This window comes from Nilaparvata lugens, chromosome 3 (genome assembly GCF_014356525.2).
Source record: "Nilaparvata lugens isolate BPH chromosome 3, ASM1435652v1, whole genome shotgun sequence".
Lineage (NCBI taxonomy): Eukaryota > Metazoa > Arthropoda > Insecta > Hemiptera > Delphacidae > Nilaparvata > Nilaparvata lugens.
Window position 1 is genome coordinate 1,292,946 of NC_052506.1, and position 13,980 is coordinate 1,306,925.

General features: G+C 35.1%; 1 protein-coding gene across 2 annotated transcripts in view; it reads left to right on the plus strand.

Moving 5' to 3' along the window:
- LOC111061480 (tetraspanin-9) overlaps window positions 1-6,684 on the plus strand; it is a 49,851-nt gene extending 43,167 nt beyond the window's left edge. For both annotated transcript variants that reach the window (XM_039422585.1, XM_039422586.1), the window contains exons 5-7: window positions 652-732; window positions 3,002-3,133; window positions 5,125-6,684. In XM_039422585.1, the coding sequence (XP_039278519.1) occupies window positions 652-732; window positions 3,002-3,133; window positions 5,125-5,172 (261 nt within the window). In that variant the 3' untranslated portion in view covers window positions 5,173-6,684. The remainder of the gene's footprint in view (window positions 1-651; window positions 733-3,001; window positions 3,134-5,124) is intronic.
- Window positions 6,685-13,980: the final 7,296 nt, after the last annotated feature.

Genomic DNA, 13,980 nt, shown 5'->3' on the forward strand with positions numbered 1-13,980 from the left:
GCTATAATAAATATGAATCAGCATAAATATTCTAGTTAGATTTCTCCTTATATCTGCTTCCTTTAATTACAATTACAACGATTCAGTAGAATTTTTATTTAATTAATGTTTGCAGACTAGATTGTCATAAAGCAAACATTACGGTATACTGTGTTCAATTACCTGTAATATAAAGTGTAATGCATTTTGTTATTTGCCAAAAAATCAGAAGAAGCATACCGTAGACTAAACAATACAGTACTGATATTGAATATAATATTAATTTTGATGGAGGTTTTTTAATATTGAATAGTCTAATTTGAATCAGTTTAAAACAATACTTTTCCCCATCATTTACTAGTTTCTTTAATGAGATATTTCTAGTTTACGGAGTGAATCAGATGCTGGCTTTATGATTTAGAGGCCCGGGTTCAAATCCCGGCCCGGGCAAGATATTTATCTCAGGCCACTCCCGTGTTTCGGATGGACACGTTAAGCCGTCGGTCCCGGCTGCCTAAAAAGCAGTCGTTAGGTCATGTCAGAGGCCCTGAAATTGATCAGTTGCGACCTGAAAACTCTGACACCAGACCTGAGCCAGCCAGGTCACTCGAATATTATTATTATTATTTTTATTTCTATATTTTAAAATAATATTGTAACTTTGTTTTACAGTTGCAATGCTGCGGCGTGACCAGCTATGCGGACTGGAAAGGAAACATTCCTGACAGTTGTTGCCGAGAAATCGAGGGAAAGGTAAAAACAATTTGAATTATTCTCATTTAGTTTCTCAAAAATGGAATGAATTCTTCAATAATTGATATTTTAAGATACAAAAAAAACATGTATATAAAAACACGCAGACATCCGGTCTTTGCAGGGGAGTTACGATTGTGAACGATTTTAATTGTTTGGCCCGTTTGCACAGAGAAGGCTTCTCTGATTGGCTCTCGTGACATTCAATCATATATGATATAATATTCAACCCGGGCCTTTCTTTTGTAAAAAATACTTTTCATTAGCGAGAACTTTCTGATTGAAATATTATTTTAATGAACTTGAAGGAATATCGTAAAGTAATACCCTGAAAATCTTATGGATTACTAAATCATGAAAAAATATACTTTCTTGATGGATATAAGCCTATATATTTTAGATAGAATGATCATTATTAACAAGGATCAACAATTAACTATCAGATAATGACTCAACTGCTGTAAAAGGTGGTGAGAAAAGAAAATTGGCAACTATGATGTCTAATCATTCCCACTGGCTTTATAACCTGGATCTCACTATTTTATAGTATACTAGCCGTCAGGCTCGCTTCGCTCGCCATATCCGTCTAGCCAGGGGGCTCCGCCCCCTGGACCCCCGACTGGATCGTCCAAGAATGAGATAAGCAGGCTCGCTTCGCTCGCCTGCATTTTCCATTTGAGCATTTTTATCATATGTTAGGACAATCCAGTCGGGGGTCCAGACTAAACGTCTGGCTAAACGGATATGGCGAGCGAAGCGAGCCTGACGGCTAGTAATATAATATTCCCAGGATTGAAGTAGCAGTGCCCAATCAATTTTCCGCGATAAATGCATTTAAATCTTCAACTTGGTGCCAACCTAACAAAGTCAACTCAACTTAATGCCAACCTGACAAAATTATTAATTTAGTTGCCAGTTAACAACTGTTTCGAAGAGGTACTCTATCTAGATTATAGTTCTATAGTAACATATGATATGGAGATTTCAATTATAATTAAAAGATTTGGAGAAGAAGAATATACATGCTAAAAGACGAACTTTAAACCCTTAAAAACAACCCTTAGAGTTAAAATATTGCCAAAAGATTTCTTAGTGCGCCTCTAAAGGGTCAACTGAACATACCTACCAAATTTGAACGTTTTTGGTCCGGTAGATTTTTAGTTATGCGAGTGAGTGAGTGAGTGAGTGAGTCAGTCAGTCAGTGAGTGAGTGCCATTTCGCTTTTATATATATAGATTCTACGCCTGAATTATCATGCTATACACTATACTATAGCTCGTCCAAACATTAGTTTGCAGTATGGAGCTTCATGACCAATGTTAAAATGAGGAACACATGGTTGCTGTTTTTATGCTGATTCTATCACTAGTAATTCTGTGAACAGTAGACCTCGCGCAGTTATAAACCGCAGCCTCCTCTTGTACTGTCCATCAGAGTAAATCCTGTCTGTATGTCGTGTCGGCGGTGTGAAAACGGCTAATGACTGTTGGGGTTGGTGTATCAAAAATGCTAACATCAAAAGCTAATCTCCTTCAAGACATACTGGCAACAGGTCAGCCCGAGTTCAAAGCAGAGAAAGGTCGAGAGACAATACTATGTTATTTTAGTTATTAATTGCATGCAATCAATAGTTCATTTAATATTGCATAAAAATTGCATTCAATGAGGCATGCAATTAATAGTCCACACAGCAGCTGATTTTTCACCAAGTTACATTGAGACATTGAATTGCATGCGTCATGGCATGCAATTTATAATCCACTCGACTGCTGATTTATGATGAATAATTCTATAGTCTGATTTTTATTCTAATATTGGCGTATGAAGGAGGCTCCTTTTCCTTTTATATTATCCTTGAAATTCAAAATTTCCAAAAACCTTGTATATACGTCGACGTGCAATTTAAAATTACATTACAAGGTACACATACCTGTCAAATTTCATGAAAATCTATTGCTGCGTTCCGCCGTAAATGCGCAACATTTAAACATAAAGAGAAATGCAAAACCGTCGACTTGAATCTTAGACCTCACTTCGCTCGGTCCAAAAAGTCCTGCAGGCCTACTACGCTCTCTTTTTTGCTCCTTCTCTCTCACACAAATTATTTCACAGGCTCTCTGGCAGTGCTATACTATGTGTACTCCTAAAGACTAATATTTTTATACTGCTAACTAAGTTTTGCACAGACTGTATATTAAATTCCAGAACACTCGTTAGTTTTGAAGGGATTTAATCTTCAATTTGTATTAATTTTCATGTTTTTTTGCAGAAAATTCCTTGCAAAAACTTTCAAACCCAACTGAATATCTACACTGACGGCTGTTTGAATGTGACCGAAATTTTTGTCAAGGATCATGCGTCTATATTGGGAGCAGCCGGTATATCTGTTTCATGCCTTATGGTAAGTTATTATTATACAGCAATAATTACAATATCATGATTTTCTGAGTGGTTGTCAAGGTAATACTCCACCACCCCTCTCACATTCTTATGACACATCTTTTTATTTTAATATAATAATATCGGGGACCGAGCTTCGCTCTGGAGTACAAAACCATAAAAAATTTATTACGAAAGAAGAAATTATAATAACATTCATACAGAAAATGTTCTATCTAATCACAGTAAATTTAGATTAATTCCCAGAGGAATGCAAAAATTTCCCTCACAAAGGCCCAGTTGCACAAAAGACGGTTAAATTTTAATCCTGATTAACTTCGTGAACCAAATCAGAGAAGACCATTTCAAAAATATGGATCTACTGGAATTAATCAGGATTGAAAATAACCCGGCTTTTTTGCAACCGGCACTAAGTACCTGATTGAATGATTACAAAAGTTCAACAGCTGAGTCATAATTTTGACACAGTCCCACACACATGAACTCGCTCACTCACTTCCATACCAACAGTCGACGAAATAATTATTATCAGCTGTTTTCCAAGGATGAATAATAATTATCCTTTTAATGACCTTCAGCGAGTTTTCCCAGGGATGAGACCTAGTGCAATCGAATCTTTATATTACAAACCTACTATGTTCTGAATTTCGTGAGAATCGTTGGAGCCGTTTTCGAGATCCGGTGAAATACAAACATATGAACATCTAAACATATAAACAGAAGTTGCTCGTTTAATAGTATATGATATAATATTAATCAAAATATATAATAAAGAATGACTTTTTATTGTTGTTGACGTGGCGAAGTTTGGACAGTAATGTCCACTCTACCACTTAACCACGTCGTTAACAAAAATAAAAATGGCCTAAGCATCTGTAAAAATATGTAGAGATTTCTCATGAATTTATTTTTATTCAACTTCCAACAGTACAACACCAATCTCATAAAAGTAACTATAGACAAAAAAATACCTAAGCAGAGAAGGTAAATGAATTGGAAGATAAATGTATATAAATATCCAATTTCTATAATTTATTTGCCAATAAAAATTCAGTGTTATCAAGGTTTCTGTCGTTAATTCATACTTTCCCTCTAGGAGTTGTTCCTTGAAGAAGGCATTAAGTAGGCTACTATATTTTCACTTATAGTGAGAAGACTCCTTTTCAGAAAAGTCTCAGCTGTGTTTTTAGAATATTAAGTTTGTTTTTTGGTCCTGCAAAATTATTTCTGTGAATATTTTCTATTTTATTGATAAAAATGTGAAATATTCTTCTATGTTTGGTTTTGAATCATCTAAATTTAAAAATCTACGTTGTGAAAATAATTGAGGACTGAAAATTTTGTGAAGTGAACAACTACAAGGCTTAACCAATCTCGGACTATGTGTAACCTTATCTAAATTTGAGAGAGGAATAGCACAAGGTTACCTTATTTTTTCTCTCCCTATCATTTTGATGATGTACTTATTGTATCAATCAATAAAGAATAAAGGTCCACGTTATGATGGCAGTGGAGAAAGATGGGAGAACAACGTTCCCGATCCTCGGTTTTGTCAATGCCTTCTATAGACGGTAGCTGATACAGGTTTATTGATGTAATATTAACTATTCATTCTCGTTTAAAATAACCAATTATATTTTATTAAACAAGAAATTATATTTTTCCATAATTAAGATGAAATATTTTGTTAATTGATTATCAATTCTACATTGTTAAAAGACGATCTGGCAACAGAGCAAAGCAAGAAAGAGATAGCGCTATCCGCTTTGTTGAATGATAGACAAGGATAGCTAATAAAACACTGCCATTATAACGTGGACCTCACTATAGTGATATTGTGGACACAATGTGGTGATGTGTTATTTCAGTAATTAATTGATGTTCTTGAAAATACATTTTTCAAGGACAAATATATTATATCAGCTATTTATTTCATAACCATTAAATATTTTGTGCTATAAAATTATGATAATAATATTCTATTAATTTCAGCTATTCGGACTGGCTTTCGCTTTCATCTTATTCAAGATAATAGAATGAACTGCGAGATTGTATGGTTATTGTTCCATTGCTGCCGGGGTGGACTTCTAATATTATTGATTGTATTTATTGTTGTATTTTATAGTATTTATTGATAGAATTCTATTGATGACATTATTTTTTAAGATAGTATAGACCAAAATTTGCTGGCGCTCTTGAGCTACACATGGTTCCGTCCAAAATTACCCTAATTAACGACATATTTTATCAATTTCACTTAGCTAAATATCGACGACTCCGTACAAATTTTACTACAAATATTAGTTTTATAATTCGAATGTTATATTTTTCATAGAGCCTGACCAGTTTGAGATTTGTCTTACTTTGAAAAAAATTGTAAAAATGCTACAAACTAGTTACGATAATATTAGAGCATTATTTATTTGAAAAAATATGGAGTTTCTAGAAGTAAACTTAAAGTGAATTGTACTGGCAGGTACTGTATTCTCATGTAAACAGAATGTGTGTTTTCTGCCTAATATAAAAGCATAATATTCTGCTAGATTGATTAATTATTCTGATGGATAGAATAGACAGAAGAGGCTGTGGTTTATAACTGCGCGAGGTCTACTGTTCACAGAACTACAAGTATAGAAGACTCAATCGTTTAATGAAATATTCAATTAGATTTGCAGTTGCTAGCATACCGTACGGTATTTTATGAAATAAATTGAGCATGATTTATTCGTGAATAAAAAAAATCCTTGTACATTTTAGGACAGTACCTACATATTTCAAGATTGAACTTGATGAAAGCCTTGAACTGCTTTGTGAAATAAGAACTATTCTTAGTTTGTGTAGGTATATTATGTCGGAATATATTTGTGTGTGTGTGTGATTGATTTTTGTATAATTATTGACTTCAACGTTTCATATTATAAATGATAATATTTCAATAATTTTATTTATGGACATAATAATAAATGTTTATCTTGAATCTTGTTATGGGCTAATAAAAATAGACTTGCTTGTAAATATATCTTAAGAAATAGAAGAAGTTTTAAGCAATAGCCTGTTTCTTTTCTTTTCTGACTATTGTATTGTTTGCTCTACTGTATCCAATGAATAAATAAATAAATTTTGGTCATACCAAAATAAATTTTATCATTTGATAATTATTTTTTCTTACCTTTGTACATGTTTGTATCAAACATATAATTTAAATAATCATTCTCTCCTGTATTGAAACATTATTCTTCTCCCATACTATCATATATTGTGATCATTGTTACATATTTAATCACAGAATTTATTGTTTCGTTTTTGTAACCATGTCACCTACCTTTCTGTGTGTTGTAATTGATAAGGTGATATTGTGGTATATTGAATAAAAAATTATTATATTGAATAAAAACGATTTCAATTTGGAATTGCCGCATCAACTTTGAATTTATTTTAGATATTTACAAAATGTTTCAATAAATAAGAAGTTGTGACAATTTTAAATAGTTTTAATCAATAAATTAAAATATATGTAATTTTTTACCAAAGTAAATTTATGTTTCATCATCATGAATTGTTCATCTTATTTATGAATTTGATACCTTGCCATTGTCACTTAGTAATTTGTCATAAATAAGATCAATGCATTTTAATCAAGCTGACTATGAAGTTAATCTAACTATTTAGAACTTACATCAAAATTCTTTTTATAGATAATTAAAATATGTTGCTCAAATTGTGAGTCTAAAACTGGCAACACTGTAAACATTATTCGCTTTATTAAGGAGACATTACAAGGAGAAACCTGTTTTCATTGTTCCTGTAAATAAATAAATGAATAAATATACATTAAAAAAAATGTATCAATTCACATATTTTATAAAATAGAATTATAGTACCCTTTGAAAATAACAGATAAAGAATATAAATTGTAGCAGCTAGTTTCAAAGTATACTATAATTCTACTTTATAAATAAAAATAAGTCTCCTTGATTTCATACAATACACATATATTTGGGCCTAATTGCATGGAATTTAACGGCTGTAAAATGATGTCATCTGACTAAATAAAGTCAGTGAAAGTGCAGCTACTAATCTGCTTTAATTATATAGGCCTACTGTTTTTTTTTCAATAAAAACATAGTTTCATTTTTGTTACATCCACATTTATTAGATTTGTACACAGGACTGCATTCTATAGAATAAATTCTAATAAATTTACAATCTAATAAAATGTGGATGCGACACAGATAAAACACTTATTGACATGGGCTACTTTTAAATTAATAAAACAAAATAAAATCTTATATTAAAACTAAGATAGTATCTTTGACTACGGTATGGAGAAATTTAACAATACCAATTCCTATTCAACAAATTTTATTAAAAATACTGACAAAAAATATTGCCGAAAATTACTGCGACTCCATTCACAATAAACAGCCGCATGCTGTTTTAGAGGCATGCATCATCACACGGGAGTGACTCAAGAATTGTAAAAAAGGTCTTCAGGAACAACCCAGGAGGGAGAAGGCTAAGAGGACGTCCGAGCGTTGGCTGGAGGATTTGGAGGACGACATTAGGGAGCTGGGTGTCAGAGGATGGAGACGTAAGGCTGCCGATAGAGAAGAATGGAGAGGTTTTTTGAAGGAGGTCAAGGCTCTGAATGAGCTAGCGCCAAGGAGTAAGTAAGTATCATCACACGGGGATTAACAGCGTCCCGACCCCTTTAATAGACCAATTTTAAGTAGCCGCTACTAATGACCATGTCTATAGTGAGATCCACGTTATAAAGGCAGTGGAAAAAGACAGAAGAACAGCGCTGCTGATTCTCTGCCTGGCCAGATTATATTTCTAAATTGTTGAATAACGATCTGGTAACGTTGCGGAGCTAGTAAAGGATAGCGCTATCTGCTTTGACGAATGATAGACAAGGATAGCAACTAAATACTTACATTATAACGTGGACCTCACAATAGTAGATGCTACTGGTATTGTCCCTGTGTGCAGAAGGCACATAACGAGAAGGCCACTAGCTGCCATTCGATAATCATTGCCAACAATGGAAACCAGGATCCTTCAAGTTATGTGTTAGGTGCCAAACATTTTTAGTTAAGTTTGTAGGGTATAGACAATAAAAATATTGTTGCGCTTATTTTGATGGGGAACGGGTAAAGGGATGCGTAAAGATAGTGAAATAAGAGCTTCAGGTCCGAAATACTTTAGGACATCAAGCTGGGTCACCCGAGATCCACCAGTGGTGTCCGTGTGTAAAACAAACTGAGACACCAATTGTGAGTAGTTACATTAGTGAGACACCAGCTGTCCGCCAAAATCTGGAGGACTGACTGGTGTCCTTCGTCAATTCTGGAGACTCAGTCTGGTGTCCCAATATATTACAGGCCTGACGCAAACGCGACCCATTTTTAGACAATTGAGCCAGAAGTAAGTGCGGTACGGTATGGTATCGTATTGCACATAAAACCAAAGATAAAATAAATAATTCTTCTCACTTCTCACCACAAATTTGATAGTGATCGAGATTTTGAGGTTAGAAATTATTTGAGGTTAGATTTTTCATTATCACAGCCATCAAACATCGCCACTTCCCACTTACCATGTGTTTCATGATTTTTTTCAATTTGAAATAAAATTAGAAAAAAAACTTTGGACTATTTATTATCTACAATGAATTTTTCATCAATGATGATCATCAATAATCATATCAATCAATGCTATATCAATTTTCTTATTTTATATTCTCAAAAATAAAAAGAAATATGAATGTAAGTTGACCGTCCTGAAAATTGACCGTCCAACAAGTTGATCGCACCTATGACGTCATAACGACAGTCAGATTCCGATCAGCTGATGACTACCTTTATACCTTTTTCTCCATCCCTTAGACCAGTTATAGAATAGACACGGCCCATTGTATATTCATACTGATAGTCGATGAAGCCAACATCTACAGCCAAATCCACCCATCTTGACGTCTCAGCAATAACGTCACGCATCGTAAAGAAATTATAGAAAACTTTTTTGAGTTTGTTGTGTGTTTGTGTTGTTCAACTTACATTGTTGTTAAACAATGCATTGTTGTTGTTGTTAGCTTGGTTGTGACGTCAAGATGGGTGGATTTGGCAGTTGATATTGGCTTCAGAGGCTAGACTTCCCACCGTGTCTATTCTATAACTGGTCTAAGCTTCATCCATTACCCAAAATTGTACGATCGATGACGTCATGTCATGAATAAAAAGAAATAACAAAAAACACTAAATTGATCAAGATGGCAGTGATCAAGTTCAGATCGAAAAAAATATCATATATGAGGCCTTGCTCTTTAACATAATGGCACTTTAGCCTGATAATATTTGAGACAGGTCATCATTCACATATTCCTGGACATGTTAATAAGCCCTGATTCTCAGAAAACCGGTCACAACTCTCTCGAACACGATGAGGTCCAACTGCTTGACCCCTGCAGGCAGCCTGTTGAAGTAGTAACTCCTATAGCATACCCGCGATCTCTGGAGGTGCATCCTGGGGATGTCAAACAGCTCTCGATGCCAAGTGTTGTGGTGATGCACATCAGTCCGAGTCAACAAATTCTGTTGATTCTTCTTCACATACATGAGGCAGAGAAGGAGGAAGCAGCTGATTACAGTTAGAATACCCAGCCTAACAAAAATGGGCTTGCAATGAGCAAGATGTTCGCTTCCAGTAATGATCCTGGCGGCCCATTTTTGCAGCTTCAGTATGTCCACAACCTTAGCTGAGTGACCCCACATGAGTAGACCATAGAAGATATGGTAGTGGAAAAGTGCATGATACACCATGATCAGATATGCCTCCGTCACATGTCCCTCCAGCTTGAGCAAAATGGAACAGATTCGGGACAGTCTCTTGGTCACCTGCTGGATGTGGCTGGTCCAGCTGAGCTTTGAATCCAGCATAAAGCCCAGCAGCTTCACAGGTTCCTGATCATGAGGCAAATTACGCGACAAACTGCAGACGATGTTTTGTGTCTTGCTCTCATTTAGCTGGAAACGGTTTACCAGGAACTATGAGGTTGAAGACCGCAGATGCTCCGCTGACCTCAATTCAATTCAATTCAAAAAGTTATTTATTTCACAAGTCTTACAAGCAATCACAGTGGTAGCCTACATCATAAAATAAGAATACACTTTACAATAAAAATAAGACAATGTAAGCACCACAGAAATGACAGCGATATACAAATATATATTAAGAAATATTTACTCTCGCAGAGGCATTACTGCCTGTGTGCGAGAATGAGTCTAAGGTAGGAATAGGCATAATATAAATATTTCGCAGTACTTGACAGATCGGTTAAGCTTGTTGACATTTCAATAATAGTGACACTAAACCCCCCCCCCCCTGAGAATGAAACTACATTAAATGTAAATGTAAATTTCTCCCCCCTATCCCTATGCCACCCCCTAGAAACCCAAGAAACCCCTTCCCGCCCCCCATAAGTGACGTTCCCCCCATCCAAACCCAACAAACAGACGAAGAAACAGATCACCCACAAAGGCGTGAAAACGCCAACACACACACACACATACACACACACACACACACACACACACATACACACACACACACACACACACACACACACACACACACACACACACACCTCAAAAAGAGAGAATCAGGAGATTCAGAAAAATAGCCAGTATAATGATTAAAATTCGTAATAGTGACCGGTGATAGAATGTGTAAAGACTTATGATTTTATTAGTTTTTTAGCTCATTTGAATCCAGCCCTAGAATCTAAACTCTGAAGTAATCAATCTTTCACAACTCTCGCCTCTACCGATACCCCGAATCCACCTTTTAATTGCTATTTTGAATGCAGATGTTTTATAGTTAATGAAGTCTGTTGCAGCTATAGGTAAGTTTTTTAACAGAACATGGGCTATGTAGTATGAATTAGTAGTGAAGATGGTTTTATTTACCCTTGGCATTTGGATATTGTTATGAATTACTCTCCTTGTTGTATAATTATGAGTGATAGTATTGAATATGTCAGAATAGTTTTTGAATATGTATGTTGCCAAAGTTCTAATGTATAATTGCCTGACATCAAGCACCTCCATCTCCGCGAAAACCGCCTCAGTCGAGTAGTCCCAACGCCTCCCAAGTGCAGCCTTTAGAATCAGTTTTTGTGTAATGAATAGAGGATTCAAAATAGATCTGAATCCTCCTCCATAAGCTAGGATCCCTCCTTCAATAATTGATTGAACAAATGCGTAATAAATTGTTAGGATTTCGTTCTTGTTCAAATATTCTCTAAGTTTCCTAAAAACATAAATCATTTTTCTTAGTCTGCTGTTCTGATAAGCAACGTGTGCAGACCAGTTGAATCTATTATCAATAATCACACCTAGATATTTATAAGAGTCTACCCTTGCAATTGACTCACAGTTACAAGAGGTATTGTTAATGTTACCACATGTATGCAGTTTGACCCCTTCAACTGAGGTGTCGCTAGCATCTCTCAGGGAGACCGGCATGAACTTTGTCTTACTGACATTGAGTGTCAATAAATTATGGTCAAACCATGTTTTTAATGACGCCAAGTCTCTCTTTGCCCTAATCAGTACGGATTCCCAGTCAGGCCCCCTAACCAGAACAGCAGCGTCATCTGCAAAGAGATAGATCCTGCTATTCAAGTTCAATCTTGCAAGGTTATTTACATAAATCAAGAATAATAATGGACCTAGGGTGCTTCCTTGAATTACCCCATATTCTACTTGTTTCAGCTGGCTATTTCCTCCATTTATAACAGTAAACTGTTTACGGTTACTGAAATACGATTTAAACCAATTAAATGAGTCTCCCTCTATTCCAATCAGTTTCATTTTCTTGAGCAACTTTTCCCTATCCACAGAATCGAATGCCTTGGCCAGATCCAAGAATATCAATGCACATTTTTCATTACCTCCCAAGGCAAAATTCACATCTCTGGTTATAGCGAAGAGAGCATCTGAAATATTTTTTGATTTTCTAAAACCATATTGAGAATTAGTTAGTAATCTATTATTTTCAAGGTATGTTGTTAATTGGTCTTTTATTACTTTTTCAAGAATTTTGGAAAATACGCTAAGTAGGCTGATTGGACGAAAGTTTGAACTATCAGTTATGTCTCCTGATTTGAACAATGGAATCACCTTTGCAATTTTGAGGGCGTCAGGAAACTCGCCCGAAGCGATGCTCAAGTTGATGATATGCAGAAGTGGATCAGATAGGCTTTGAAAGTGGGATTTCAGGATATCAGCAGAAATACAATCATACCCAGGAGCCGAACCGCCGCGCAGGGAATTCACATAAGTAAGCAACTCTGTCTTGTCGATAGTGTGTAGGATCAATCTAGAGTCTACTGCGTAATCTGAGTCATTTACTACCGGTGGGCCTATAGGGTTTATTTTATCAGCTAAGTTACTTCCCACATTGGAAAAATATTCATTGAATTCTTCAGCTACATGCATTCTTTTATCCCCCGGATATGTCTTTCCTGCCGTGTACTGGTCCAGTGGAAAGGGGTCTTTGTTTTTTCTTTTACCAGACAATTCGTTCACAGTCTGCCAGAATAGTTTTGGATTATTTTTAGAATCGAAAATTTTTGTTTTGTAGTAGTGGGTCTTGGTTTTCCGTATCAATGAATTCAGTTTATTTCTGTAATTTATATAATAGTTTTTAAGTTGTTGATTGAAGGGCTGGTTCCTAAGCTGTTTACTTATATTGTCCCGTTTTCTAATTGAACGTATTAAACCTTCCGTCATCCAGGGCTTCAGTTTTACCTCCCTATTGCTGAATTTCTTGATTTTTGTAGATTTTTCTATAAAGTTTTTTAAAATGGAGAAGAAAATGTTACAGGATGAATTTAATTCTTGTTCATTAGTGACAGCCCTCCAATCACAATTGCTTATAAATTCATGTAAAGATTTTTTGTCAATGAATTCTTCGTATTTTTTACTGAATTTATTATTATTGGTTTCGAAATTTCTAGTGCAATACTGTAATGGTCAGTCACATCCGTCATTACAACCGCTGTTTTCAGGCAATTATAGTTGTCGTGTCTGATAAAAACATGGTCTATACATGATTTACTGTTCCCCTGCACCCTAGTATATTTATCAATACCGCTCATAAATCCATTTTCAAACATCATGTCTAGATATCTTTCAGTTTTATTATCTGACTGCAATATGTTAGCGTTAATGTCACCCACAAGAACACAAGTTTTATTCCTATTGATATTCATGTAATAGTTGCGAAGTGCATTAGTAAAGTCATCCAGGTCACTTTCGTGAGTACGATAAACTGTAAGAAGGTTTATATTTTTTCCATGATACGTTAATTCGATACTCAAACCATACACGTCGGCCAGCTCCATCTGTCTACATTCACTCACACTCACTCCCTCCCTCACATACACCAACACTCCGTCATTCTTGTTTCTCCATCTGTTCGTTTTAAAAGCCCTATAACCCTCCAATTGAATACCCGCAGTATCGTCTCCCAACCAAGTTTCCCCCAGCATGATTACATCCCATATCACATTACTTCCATGCAAATAAGTTATGTAATTATCGAAATTTTTGTTGAAGCTTCTGATATTCAAATATATGAACTTTAGGTCATTTTCACCATTGGAGAAAAAGTTGTCCACCTCAAAAGCCTCAACACTCTTACATTCAATACGTCTGTAATCATCCAGATGAGCATCCCTAAATGACATCAAATCTACTATAAGTAAATAAGGTTTTTATTTATAAGAAGCAATGGGAAGAAATTTGTAATTAAAAAAAAAAAAAATAATAATAATAATAAAGA